Source organism: Oreochromis aureus, linkage group 8 (assembly GCF_013358895.1).
Source record: "Oreochromis aureus strain Israel breed Guangdong linkage group 8, ZZ_aureus, whole genome shotgun sequence".
In the NCBI taxonomy this organism is placed as follows: Eukaryota; Metazoa; Chordata; class Actinopteri; order Cichliformes; family Cichlidae; genus Oreochromis; species Oreochromis aureus.
In genome coordinates, this window is record NC_052949.1 from 1,585,749 (window position 1) to 1,599,205 (window position 13,457).

The 13,457-nt window shown below is 50.7% G+C and overlaps 1 protein-coding gene across 6 annotated transcripts in view; it reads right to left on the bottom strand.

Annotated features, from left to right (window-relative positions):
- The window catches only part of ankfn1 (ankyrin repeat and fibronectin type III domain containing 1), a 77,871-nt gene that overhangs the window by 14,542 nt on the left and 49,872 nt on the right, over positions 1 to 13,457 (bottom strand). For 5 of the 6 annotated variants that reach the window (XM_039616181.1, XM_039616179.1, XM_039616180.1 and 2 more), the window contains 7 exons: positions 12,119 to 12,313; positions 11,519 to 11,632; positions 11,082 to 11,179; positions 8,461 to 8,551; positions 6,814 to 6,921; positions 1,203 to 1,302; positions 334 to 466 (listed from right to left, as the gene is read on the bottom strand). In XM_039616181.1, coding sequence (XP_039472115.1) covers positions 334 to 466; positions 1,203 to 1,302; positions 6,814 to 6,921; positions 8,461 to 8,551; positions 11,082 to 11,179; positions 11,519 to 11,632; positions 12,119 to 12,313 — 839 coding nt within the window. The remainder of the gene's footprint in view (positions 1 to 333; positions 467 to 1,202; positions 1,303 to 6,813; positions 6,922 to 8,460; positions 8,552 to 11,081; positions 11,180 to 11,518; positions 11,633 to 12,118; positions 12,314 to 13,457) is intronic. The other variant, XM_039616182.1, reaches the window with a different exon arrangement.

The following is a 13,457-nucleotide window of genomic DNA, read 5'->3' on the forward strand; positions in this document are numbered from 1 at the left end:
CTAGACCAGACTCGCAGGTTCAAACCCGCACAGTCTTTAGAAGCAGAGACGTGATGGACAAACAGAGAAGTGTGGGAGTACCGAGAGGCTGGAGGGAGACCCAAACCCTGAAACAAGACGTGAACTGTTCAGACATTTATGTCCAAACCAGCTGCCTGCTGGGAATAAAAGACATCCGAGACCCAGCAGCAGAAATAAATACAGGTTCATGTGAAAACTCTGTGATCACTGAGAAAACACATGATGAGAGGAAAGGCTGTGAGGAGCAGAGGGGTCATTCAAAGCTGCCGGACAAACGACGATGATGATGAAGATGATGTTTTATTTGTGTACCTTTGTGAACCACAGGAAGTCCTGCATGAGCGAGCTGCTGTACGAGTCGTCCACCTCCACGATGGGGATCTGCTCCTCGGCCGTCACCAGTAAACTGTCCTTATGGTAGAACACAGCCGCCAGGTAGATCCCCCTGCACGCACAGGATGGTACGGTCCACACAGGTGAATAGAAAGGAAAGTTAGCGTGTTTAGGATAACGATACACTTTACAGTTTAATCAGATTCAGTCTGAAAAACAATCATTTTATTAGTTTACTGAGTTAAATTAGGATAAAGATGTTTGTTATTCCGTTTGCTCTGTCTGCAAAACTTCATCTCTGCTTCCTGCTGCAGCTTTCTTGCTGTGGTCCGTCATCGCTCTGACATCAGTGGTTTCAACTTCCTGAAACAACTTTATGTTGTGGTGTGAGTCATTGAAACCAATCAGAGACTTTTAAATAAGAATGACACAAGAAACTAAATCAGCAGTCCTGAAAAGCTCAGGCGCAAAGTTGGAGCCACTGATGTCACTGCAGGACTACCGCAAGAAATTCCACCCGAGAGAACTACTTCCATGGATTTCATGGAGAAGGGCTGATGCTGTTGATACCAGCAGGGCACCACAAACGGCTGCAAGAAAACTCGCAAATCTTCTTGCACATTCTGTCCATCAGGGTTTTCCTGATTATGCCAACATCCACCAACACTGAGCTGGTTCCCATGGGAACTGGATCCACATATTTCCACTAAAACATTGAGGTGCTACTGCGAGAATTCCCACCTGCCACACCTAAACCAATGAACATAATGCTGGTGCCACAAGGAGAACGGGAAGCCTAGATTAAGGTTACAGTGAACTCGGCTCGTCGTGGAGAAGCAGCTTCTGACCTTTTCAGTGTCTTTACAAACTTGTTGGAGGAGTTGAAGAGATGTTTCAGACTTCTGGAGACAGACTGCTTCCTGCTGGGGTTCTGCAGCTTAGAGACATCTAAAGAAAAAGACGAGAGAAGAAGAAAACAAGTTAAAACTGCAGTTATTTTCCAGCTTCAGTCTAAATGTTTGTTTACGGGGGTCAGCGGGGTCGAGCTTCTCTCCCACGCCGCTCTGACTCAATCTTATCTCCTTCACTCGCTCGGCTGTCTATCTCCTTTCCCTCACGTCCTCTGTCGCTCCCTCCATCCGTCCTCTGGCCCCGCGAGGACGCCGACCGGCCGCTCAGCGATGCCAATCTCCAGACCGCAGCGCCCCTTTTACTGCAGCTAATTAAGCATCACGTAATTACCGTCCTGTAAACACACAGCAGACGTGGCGCCCACAGGAGCCGGCCGCAGACCACCAGAGGAACGAGCCGCGATACAGATGCACGGTGGAGGGAGCGCAGAGGAAAAACATCCTACAGATCATCGATCCCGTGACCTCTGACCCCTTCCCAACAGAAAAGGAGTTTATGAGGAAGGGTCCAGACAGACCGAGAGAGGCCTCGTCTCTGAAAGCTCTCCACGAAACTTCATCCAGGACTTTCCTGCTTTTGACAGCTTTCTTTGAATGGACACAGCGCACAGCGACATCACCACAGGTCACAGCGTCCTCGTGTGCTGCTGCTTTAAAGCCTCTTATTAAAAACATGTTTGTTTAACATATGAAACGCAGCTGTGAGTGTTTAGTGTCACGTCAGTTCACATGAAACCTTGAATCTGTAACTACCTGCATGTCTGTGTCAGGTGACCAGCTGTGCTGAGCGTACAGCAGCAGCCGCAGGCAGGTCGCCCCCTGCAGGCCATTAACGGTACGCTCACTGTTTTTATAAGTACGTTAATATTGCTGCAAACAAATCAACTTACATCTCTGAAAGCCTCACAAAACAGCCTGCATCAGGTTTAATGATTCGCTGTTTGTGTGCTTTCCTCAGGATGTCAGAGAGACGAATCAAACATCATGATCCCGGCGTGTACGCGACCATCTTCTGCTGGATCTCTCTCCTCATGTGGTGCTGTTGTTCCTCCGTTGGGTTTGATGAGGTGAATTAAGGCTTTGGGTTTGTATCTCTCCATGAAATTGCTGTTTGCTCGTTAAAAGCTGTAATTACAGCTCGTTTTATCGGAGCGCCTTTTGTCCAGCTGCTGCTGCTCTCGCGCACTCTCATTTGGAAAATTGGCCTTTTTCCGAGTCTGTCAGAGGGAACCGGCTCAGCCTGACGACTTTAGAAAGTCTCTGTGTGCGTGAGCTCCGGGCTAACCGGCTCTGACAACTGGATAATGTGACAAGAGCTCGCACGCCACGCTGAATAAACACAGAAATGAGTTTTGGTTGGAGAGGACTGCAAACATGATTGGAGTCGATTAATGAGGCGGCCACCTTTCCATCTGTCAGAGAGGAGGAGGAGGAGGGTGAGGAGGAGGGGGGGAGACTTTGAGTTCTGACCTTTCAATTATGGGTTATTACAGCGTTTAACTGCTTCTGAGACAACAGCCAGCTAAGTGAATGAGACGAGGAAGAGGAGACAGATGAAGGCCTGAGACCTCCTGCAGTGATGATGATGATGTGATTAAAAACACTGATAAACTCTCTGATATCTGGTCAGATGGTGTCACGTCCCTGCGTCTGCCCGGTCGGCTCAGGTGGGACACATGGTTTTGTTGTTGCTTCTCTCTCTCTCCTGTCTCCTCCCTGTCTGGGTGGAGCTTACTGTGGGCTCCCGCCTCTTGCCCACACAGCTGCAAACAATCCCTCACCTGTGGCTCAGTATCCCGTTTCTCCACTATTTAAACAGTGGCTCAGAGCCTCTCGTCGCCTGATGCTTGTAGGCCGCACGCTAGCGTAGCTGTAACCTCATCCTGATTTCTCTTCCCTGGATTCCCGAGTGTGAGTGTTCGGCAGCGTGGACGAAGTGGAGCGCGGTGTGTGGATCGATGATCGAGTGTCCCTCCCTCCCGTGGATCTCTGAAACCCCGACTCCCCGTCTTTGTACAAAGCTCACTCTGCGTCTGTAAATACACTTTGAACTGTTTTTCCCGCTCAGACAGACGTGAGAGCGTCAGTAAAAATAAATCTGCGTTGTGATTGAAGAGCACGTTCGTGCCTGCAGACTGTAAAAAGTCCCACTCATGTATTTCTGCAGATATTACAGTAATAAAGTCAAAGTAATGACAGCAGAAGCTAAAACTAACAACGATTTTGTGATGTCGCTGTTTGTGCTCTGCAGTCTTCACTGTGGACTCATCATAACAAACTATACTTGCTTATATTTCATATCAGTTTATTTACTACCGACTGCAAAAAACATCCAGCTAAGTGAGAGCAGCTGTATTTGACCTGTGGTTAAAGTGTTTTCATGACTTTGAACCATCAGTGAGTTTGTGCAGCTGCTGAATCACAGTCAGGTCTCTACGTCATCTGGGTGAATCGATCCCGTTTCCACGCGACTCTGAGAAGGTCACAGTGTGCAGGTTTCTGTGGCTGAAACAGACTTACACAGAGTGTCCTTCATCACCGAGGCTGACGGAGAGAAAGCTCCGGGCGTGCGGGCGAACACTGCCGCCTGTGTGAGCAGGTATTACTCGTGTCGCGGGGACAAACGTGTTTACATGGCCTCATAACTTTAACCATGAAACTGCACGGCCCGGTCAGAGACAGAGATGTGACGGCGGGCATGCAGAGGGTTTGGGGAGAGGAATGGAGGTCAATGCGATGCCCTCTGATGTCATGGAAACGTCTCTCTCACACACACACACACACACACACAGTAAATGAAGATATCCCGGCTGCTAGCTGAGCTCCCTCTCCTCCACAGTGGTGCTTTGTACCCACACTGATTCATTTCACACGTTTATTTTTGGTTCTCTCAGAGTACGCTGTACAAATACACACACACACACACACACACACACACACACACACACACACACACACACACACACACACACTCACACACACACACACACACACACACACACATCTGTCTGGACGGTTTCTGCTTCGCTGTTTTTCAATCGTCTGTCCAGAAACCATCGGCGTTAGCATCGACCAGCCCGGCTGTGACTCTGGAGGAAGAGCAGCTAATCGGAGGGTTGTCGGTTTGATTCCGTGGACATTTCCATGCTTCCACAGATGTATGGGGCTTCATGAGCACTGAGGTTTCTGAGATCAGCAGGATTCTAGACTCTTAGAGTCTAGAATTTAGACTCTAGCTTGCTTTCAAGTGAATTCCAGTTGTAGTGACGTGGTTAGCATGTTAGCATAACTACAGCAAACAGAAACGTTTGTGGGCACAAACCAGAGTGTTTGATTTTTCAATCCAGTCATTTAAAAAGCTCAGCTGTTCATTTTTAGAGGGCGTGAGCTCCGCGGTACTGACTGTACGAGCACTGGTAGTGCTGGGCTGGAACTGCTGACAGCTAGAAAACACCGCCCCCTACAGGCAGACAGAGGAGCTACAGGCACACCGCCCCCTACAGGCAGAGAGGGAAGCTACAGGAACACCGCCCCCTACAGGCAGACAGAGGAGCTACAGGAACACCGCCCCCTACAGGCAGACAGAGGAGCTACAGGAACACCGCCCCCTACAGGCAGACAGAGGAGCTACAGGAACACCGCCCCCTACAGACAGAGAGAGGAACTACAGGAACACCACCCCCTACAGGGAGAGAGAGGAGCTACAGGAACACCGCCCCCTACAGGCAGAGGGAGGAGCTACAGGAACACCGCCCCTACAGGCAGAGAGGGAAGCTACAGGAACACCGCCCCTACAGGCAGACAGAGGAGCTACAGGAACACCGCCCCTACAGGCAGACAGAGGAGCTACAGGAACACCGACCCCTACAGGCAGAGAGAGGAACTACAGGAACACCACCCCTACAGGGAGAGAGAGGAGCTACAGTAACACCCGCCTACAGGGAGAGGGAGGAGCTACAGGAACACCGCCCCTACAGGCAGACAGAGGAGCTACAGGAACACCGCCCCCACAGACAGAGAGAGGAGCTACAGGAACACCGCCCCCTACAGGCAGAGAGAGGAGCTACAGGAACACCGCCCCCTACAGGCAGAGAGAGGAGCTACAGGAACACCGCCCCCTACAGGCAGAGAGAGGAACTACAGGAACACCACCCCCTACAGGGAGAGAGAGGAGCTACAGGAACACCGCCCCCTACAGGCAGAGAGAGGAATTACAGGAACACCACCCCCTACAGGGAGAGAGTGGAGCTACAGGAACACCGACCCCTACAGGCAGAGAGAGGAACTACAGGAACACCACCCCCTACAGGGAGAGAGAGGAACTACAGGAACACCACCCCTACAGGGAGAGAGAGGAGCTACAGGAACACCGCCCCCTACAGGCAGAGGGAGGAGCTACAGGAACACCCCCCTACAGGCAGAGAGAGGAGCTACAGGAACACCGACCCCTACAGGCAGACAGAGGAGCTACAGGAACACCGCCCCCTACAGGCAGAGAGAGGAGCTACAGGAACACCGCCCCCTACAGGCAGAGAGAGGAGCTACAGGAACACCGCCCCCTACAGGCAGAGAGAGGAGCTACAGGAACACCGCCCCCTACAGGCAGACAGAGGAGCTACAGGAACACCGCCCCCTACAGGGAGAGAGTGGAGCTACAGGAACACCGACCCCTACAGGCAGAGAGAGGAACTACAGGAACACCACCCCCTACAGGGAGAGAGAGGAACTACAGGAACACCACCCCCTACAGGGAGAGAGAGGAGCTACAGGAACACCGCCCCCTACAGGCAGAGGGAGGAGCTACAGGAACACCGCCCCCTACAGGCAGAGAGAGGAGCTACAGGAACACCGACCCCTACAGGCAGACAGAGGAGCTACAGGAACACCGCCCCTACAGGCAGAGAGAGGAGCTACAGGAACACCCCCCCTACAGGCAGAGAGAGGAGCTACAGGAACACCGCCCCCTACAGGCAGAGAGAGGAGCTACAGGAACACACCCCTACAGGCAGACAGAGGAGCTACAGGAACACCGCCCCTACAGGCAGAGAGAGGAGCTACAGGAACACCGCCCCTACAGGCAGAGAGAGGAGCTACAGGAACACCGCCCCCTACAGGCAGAGGGAGGAGCTACAGGAACACCGCCCCCTACAGGCAGAGGAAGGAGCTACAGGAACACCGCCCCCCTACAGGCAGAGGGAGGAGCTACAGGAACACCGCCCCCTCACAGGCAGAGGAAGGAGCTACAGGAACACCGCCCCTACAGGCAGAGAGAGGAGCTACAGGAACACCGCCCCCTACAGGCAGAGAGAGGAGCTACAGGAACACCGCCCCCTACAGGCAGAGGGAGGAGCTACAGGAACACCGCCCCCTACAGGCAGAGGGAGGAGCTACAGGAACACCGCCCCCTACAGGCAGAGACAGTATTGTTCAACAAAAAGAAATCATCTCTGATCATCTCCAGGATTAAATTTGTAGATTGCCAATAAAACGTGACAGAAAAACGTTTATTGTGGTGAAGGCCATCCACCATGAGCCTGCCGACACTCACCTCCACAGCAGTAGTGTGTGTGAGTCGCTCGGACCTGCTGAAGCAGACGCTCCATGGCCTCGATGTGGCCCCGCCTCCTGGGTTCCCGGCCGTCGCTCTCCCGCCAATCTGGACAAAGAAACACAGGACAAATGAAGGAACTGAGTGAATCTGTGAGCGCTCCAGCTAGCCTCAAACGCCGGCATTAGCGCGTAAGCATTGTAACGTGCGTCAGCGTGGACTCAGGTGCAGCTCCTACCTGCTGTTTTCATGACAGTGCAGACTCAGACAATTGGACAACTTTGAAATGTAGTTTACAGAAAAAAGTCTAACATATGTGAGCAAAGACAGGCGAACAAGAACGGCTCCAAAAATCTGTTTGTGTGTGAGAAGCTACAGAATGAATTAATGGATGTCAAGCATCTTTAGAGGTGTAGTCGTGCTTTCACTCTATTTAAAACAAACACCCACACACTTTCTGTCCTCTGCTTCTGACATATGCGCGCACACACACACACACACACACACACACACACACACAAATGTGTGAAGCACACACACAGCTCAAGGCTGAAGCTCGAATGTGCAGGAAAAGAGAAAGCGAGTCGTGACACAGCGATGAAATCGATTTTCCCGACCCAAGGACGTCAGAACAGGATGTTCACATGATTCACAGCAGACGCACACTTCAGTCACGACCACGGGAACAAACCCTGCAGGTTCACACCGCACGAACTTCCTGTTTTATGTGACAACACTCGGACTCCTGTATTTGTGCTTCATCACACGTCACCCCATCCCCGCTCTGCTGACGGGCTGATCCACGGGTTCGTTCGGGTTTTCCTTGATCCCTGCAGGTTGTCCCTGCTTGCAGCGGGCCTCTGACTGTGTGTAAGGCAGGTCAAAGTTCAGCCAAAGAGTCCACGTGGCTCTGTGAGCGTCTCTGAGGTCCTCTGGTCACCAACAACATCTCATCGTCTGCTAACAATCTCCTTGTTCTTCCATCGTTGGAATTTTGAATCTCACATCTTTAAGCTCATCCAGTCAGAAACTCTTCAAAAAAATTTTTTTATCAGCAGATCTCACCTTTAATTGGTCCAGAAGGAAACCAAAACTAGCCTCCTACACGTATATCAGCATCTAGTTACTCCCTGGAGAAAGTAATCTGTTACACTACTCATTATATTACTTTAGTAAGCTAGAAGTCATTCTAAACCCGCAGGTGGCGAAACACCTGCAGCCTCACATGAAACATGCGCTCCACCTGAGCGTCAGATCTAACCCGAGAACCTGCAGCATGACCTCGCCCACCATAACAGTTCACTGCACCGTCAGGATGTATAAGCGCTGTTCTGAGGACACGTGGAGACCTGAGCTTGTGGTTGTCATATTACTCGCTCCATCATCAGCTTGTGTTTTACTCACTCATTTGTGGTTTTTCTGCAACTGCAACAAACCAATTTACCCCACCAAGTCAATCTGTTCCCGGAGTTTCTCTTCAGGCCTGTAACAGTGGCTCTGTAACATTTACATCATGCATTATTCAGCAGAGGAATATAAAACCAGGCTGAAACAGCCGCTGCACAAAGAGGTTAAACTCCACAGTCACAGAAAAGCTGCAAGCTGCTGAGATGGTGAGGTTAATGGAAAAATATGGAGAGAACCTACTGGATGGAGCTGCAGATGGAGGGAGGGAGGAGGCGGGCGGACCCCAGCCCTTCATGTTATAAGCCGACACTCGAACGTAGTAGAGCCGACCCTGAAAAGTAGAAACCCATCTGTTAGAGTGAAGAGGCGAGTTTGGAGGAAAGAAATCACTTCTGGTGAAAATAACTGCATCAACAAAAGTATGTGGACACTTCCACTGTTGGAAACTGCAGCATTCTACCCTTTAATGTGTCCACATACTTTTGTCTTTTTATCCTGCCTCCTGTTATTGATGTGTCAGGACAGGACTGAGCTGTTTCACACATGAAAAACTCCGTTGTCTCGCTTTTTATCCCTCAGATGTCGGTTAATGTGATGACTTTGAGCTCCCACCGAGGTCGTGTTCAGAGTGCTGTGAAAGCGTTGCAGGTCTGATGGCAGGAAAGCATCTCTGCAGCTTTTTCACCAAACTCATTTGTCTGCTTATTCATGCATTTAAAGCTGGAACATTTCCGACGTGCACGTCTGAAAAAAGTTTTCTAAAGGTTTGAAGAGGTTTCTTTATTTTCTCTGGCAGCCTGTCCTTGGAAAAAAAACCAACAAACGCTCTGACAGTAATTTTTACAGTTTTATATCATCAGGACACTTTGTGGAAATAAACCTGGTAACAATTCTTTGCTGCTGTAAAAGTTCATGAAAGCATAAATGCTTTAACATTTGAGGAAGGTTTCCTTTCAAATGTCACTCTGCTGCTTGGTTCAATTTCGGTTTTAATTGGAGCCCCTCGAGCCTGTGTGCTCCGCCCCCTTCTGTTCAGCCACACAGACAGCAGAGCGCTCAGAGGAAGTCTGCGGAAAAAAACAGCACCGCCATCATCATCATCATCATCAACAGCCGACTGCTCGCCTTCAGCCAAAGTAACGAGGACAAAAAAACTTCTCCACGCTGGAAACATCAGAACGTCTCACAGAAAACGCACAGCTGAGCTGAAAGAGGAGCAGTCCACGCGTCCACGGTCCACGGACTCCACCCGAGTGGAAACATCACAAACTGAGGTTTGTGATTAAAACCAGCGTCCATCTACCAAACGTCGGTCTCCGTCCTTAGGCTGTGAGACGGCTCGACTTCACCATGAACAACACGTTTACTTTCAGACTCGCACTGAATCAGCTGAGCTCATCCAATCAGAGCAGGGTGCAGCTTTTTCACTCTGTCAGCGTCGACCAGACGACCGACATCGGCCTCGATCCCTGAAACCGAACGACGGAGCCTCTGTTAAATCAAACTAATGACTTTCAATTCAATTCAATTTTATTTATATAGCGCCAAATCACAACAAAAGTCGTCTCAAGGCGCTTTATATTGTACAGTAGATCGCACAATAATACATACAGAGAACAACCCAACAATCATATGACCCCCTATGAGCAAGCACTTTGGTGACACTGGGAAGGAAAAACTCCCTTTTAACAGGAAGAAACCTCCGGCAGAACCAGGCTCAGGGAGGGGCGGGGCCATCTGCTGCGACCAACCCTTGTTGGTCAGTGAGTCTGTGTGTGTCGCTCAGGTTTCTTTAAACAGGTTTCTTTAAACCAGGCCCCACCCCTCAGCAGGCCCCACCCCTCAGCAGGCCCCACCCTCTCCAGGCCCTTTTGAACACAACTATTTTAAACACAACTAACACAGTCGGAAGGTTTTCATACCTCTTTGCAGCCAGTTTCATGCTAGCAACCAGCAGAGGAACATACATTTTTCCCTGGCGTGACTGGTGTGAGACTGGTCTGTACTTACACAGACCACCAGGTCGACGTTTGTGCCCACAAATAAACTTTAAAAATCTTTTTTCTCCAGGAATTCAAACATCCACTGCTGTCGCTGCTGTGTCTGTCTAATAAAATGATTTTAATGAACAACATGTGCTGAGATATTATCAGCTATCGTTAGCTCCATACCTTCACTTTGCTCCCTGGCTACAAAAACACCACCTGCACCACCTGTGCTGTGTTCCGGTCACAGCTCTGCTCCTCGCAGCTTCAGGCTTTCTTCCAGCACAAACAGGCCCCCTGTGGCCCCCTGTGGCCCCCCCATGTGTGTGCCCTGCAGGTCCTTCCAGGACAGCTGAGTACTTAAAGCCCTCCGAGTTCGTCGTGCGGCTCGGCCCTGACTCGATGAATTCAGTATGTAAATGAGAGCTGTGACGTTCGAGCCTCCGCCGGCTCGGCTCATTATTCGCCCACGGAGCGTCTCCGGCCCTTTCAGCGTGTTCTTTTCTGAGTGTTCAGGGCCGCCGTGGAAGTTTGTGAAAGCCGCTCGCTGCTCTAAATGGCAAACAGCAGCTGTGGTTCGGTGTGTGCAGCACAGTGAAAACAAGTCTGCAAATATCACAGACGCCAATCAGCCAACGCACAACGGAGCCGCAGGGACCGCGCAGTGACATCACCGAGGTCCGAAATCACCCGCCTGCTGCAAACGAACACATGCATCACAGCGAGCGGGCAAACGTGCGAACGACAGACCGACCTGAGCAGCAGCTTCATCGTGACAGAAACTCCATTTATTCCGTTTTCTGAAACTGTGAAATAAAGCCAGCGCACACTGAGCAGCAGACAGGTGGATGTGCGGAGGAGGGATGCTCTTGTTACCGTGGTGAGGCTGCTGATGGTGCACTTGAGGCTCTGCAGGTTATCCAACACCACCTCTCCGGCGAGCAGCGAGAAGTCCTTCAGGCAGCTCCACTCCACTGCGAACACACCGACAGACACAACGTTAGCCTCCTCACCTCTGCCTCTGAGCACCACTTCCTGTTCCTCCGCGTAACCGCGACAACCTGAGGCATCATCTAAGAGATAAATCTGGGGTTTAAATCCAGAAGCTTTAGAGTTTAACCGTGAAGTAAACCAATCAACACATAACCTTGTTAATTTATTGTTTTAAATGTGGTCGTCTCAGGTTTGCAGACCCAACATGAAGTCTTCGCTCGTAGCTTCATCTCAAACATCGAAACTTAAATGACGGCCTGACCTTTGACCTTTTAGTCTCTCAGACAGGAGCAGGCCTGCACGTGTGTGTGTGTGTTCACCTCTGTACTTGGTCACCACAGTGGAGTTGAGACACTGCGGTTCCTGGAAGGTGACGGTCAGAGTGCTGCTACTGCTCACGCTCAGTCGAACCATGGACGGGGCCTCCGGGGCACCTGAGCAGGGGCGCAGAGAGGAGGGTGAAACGTGTGTGTGTGTGTGTGTGTGTGTGTGTGTGTGTGTGTGTGGACTGTGGCTCTGACTGTTTTCCAGGTAACTATGGCAACATATGATTGACTTCCCGTTTCCTGCCTGACGTCTTTAGCAGGTGTGATTAGTCGCTGTCTGAAGCCAGAGCCTGCAGAAGGACCTCTGTCGTATCACCCTGATGTTGCTCTAATGAGACCGTAAGTTCACCGCACACGCCGTTTGCGTCTCGATCGCCAATCTTTCAGTTTTTTAGCTGGTCGTGTAAATCCCGCCCCCTCTGAGCTCTGAGTTTAGCAGCTCTAATGTTGACAGGAACACCTCCAGCTACTGCGCTACGAATCTGCTGCAAAGGTCACGCATGTCCCCGTCAGGCTGTCTGAGCTTTAAAAGGCCACACACGCAGGAAGCGACAGCAGGAAATACACACTCGGGTGGGCGGCGTGCGGACTCACGTGCGTGCTGGAAGCCCGTCCTCATGCGTTTGTACAGCTTGCACCTCCACTCCCACGCCCTCAGCTGTTTGTCTTTGTGGCAGGCCTCCAGCGAGAGGCCGTCCCTCTGAGCCTGAGCCGCCAGGTCGACCGCCCGCCGCTCCGCCTCCAGCACCAGAGAGTTCAGGTGAGCCTCGCGACTCTCCACGCTCACGACTGCAGGAGAAACACAGCAGCTGGTTACAAACAGCAAACTGCAGGAGGAGCTTTCAGCTTTTTCACATTTAATCTTTGCTTCACACAAACCTCCACCTGCTGCACCCATCATCACAGTCAGAAGCAGAAGTTTGTGGACACTCTGTGTCCCACTAACTGCTGGACGACGACTATCTGTGAGCGTTTGATTAAAGACGAACATGTTTGGCTTTCTCGCTCCGTGGGCTGAATGTGGAGTCGTGTCTCCTGTTAGTGGAAGAAAAGCAGCTTGTGGAGGAGTTGGAGTTCGTCTCTGTCAAGGCCACAGCTGACTCGTCTTTAGAAGCAGACAAAAGGAGATGCAGCAGAGAAACCCAGAGCCCAAACATGGAAACGTGTTCTGAGCGAGCGACCGCAGAGGGACCAAAGGTGCAGGGCGGCAGAAAGACGAGAGAAACGAAAGAAAACTTTCTCTGACGGATCTTCAGGTCTGTTATTAAAGCATCTGTGCTGGATGTTTGTGCTTTGCTGTGTGAGTGACTACATGTGGTGTGTTTTAGCTGCCTCTTATTTAACACCAGGGAATAAATCAGTCGTATAAAAATAACTTTACGAGGAGCTGACGATGAAACAAAGCTCTGGGGAAGCAACTGGACGAGTCCATCACAGGGCGGGGTTTTCAACGGGCTGTGCAAAAGTCTTGAGCCATATTTTGCCCAAATGATTCATAGGTCAGAGTTCAGAGGCTTAACAAACAAAAGCCTTCTTCTGAAAACGAATGCTGCACTGAACACGAGTGTAAAAGCAGCAACGTCTGAAGAAGACCTCTGAGAGATCTTAGGATGAAACGTCTTCAAGGAAACTTAAACAAGTCCAGACGCTTTTCTTTCCGAGCTCTGTAGACTACGATGACCTGGATGACTGCGAACCTTCACAAACAACTCTGATAGAAAGCTGCAGATCTGCTGCTCACGAGCACTAACATGTAAGAAACTCTGTCTCTTTGGAAGCAAAATATACAGAAATGAGGGGTGGCTCAAGATTTTTGCACAGTTATAAAACCAGTGAAAATCAGGTCCTAATGAAACCTGACAGCTGGGTTTGAGCTGTAAAGTCCAGGATCTGGTTCTAGAGCCCACAGAGGAGACCGGGGATGAAGAGCGGC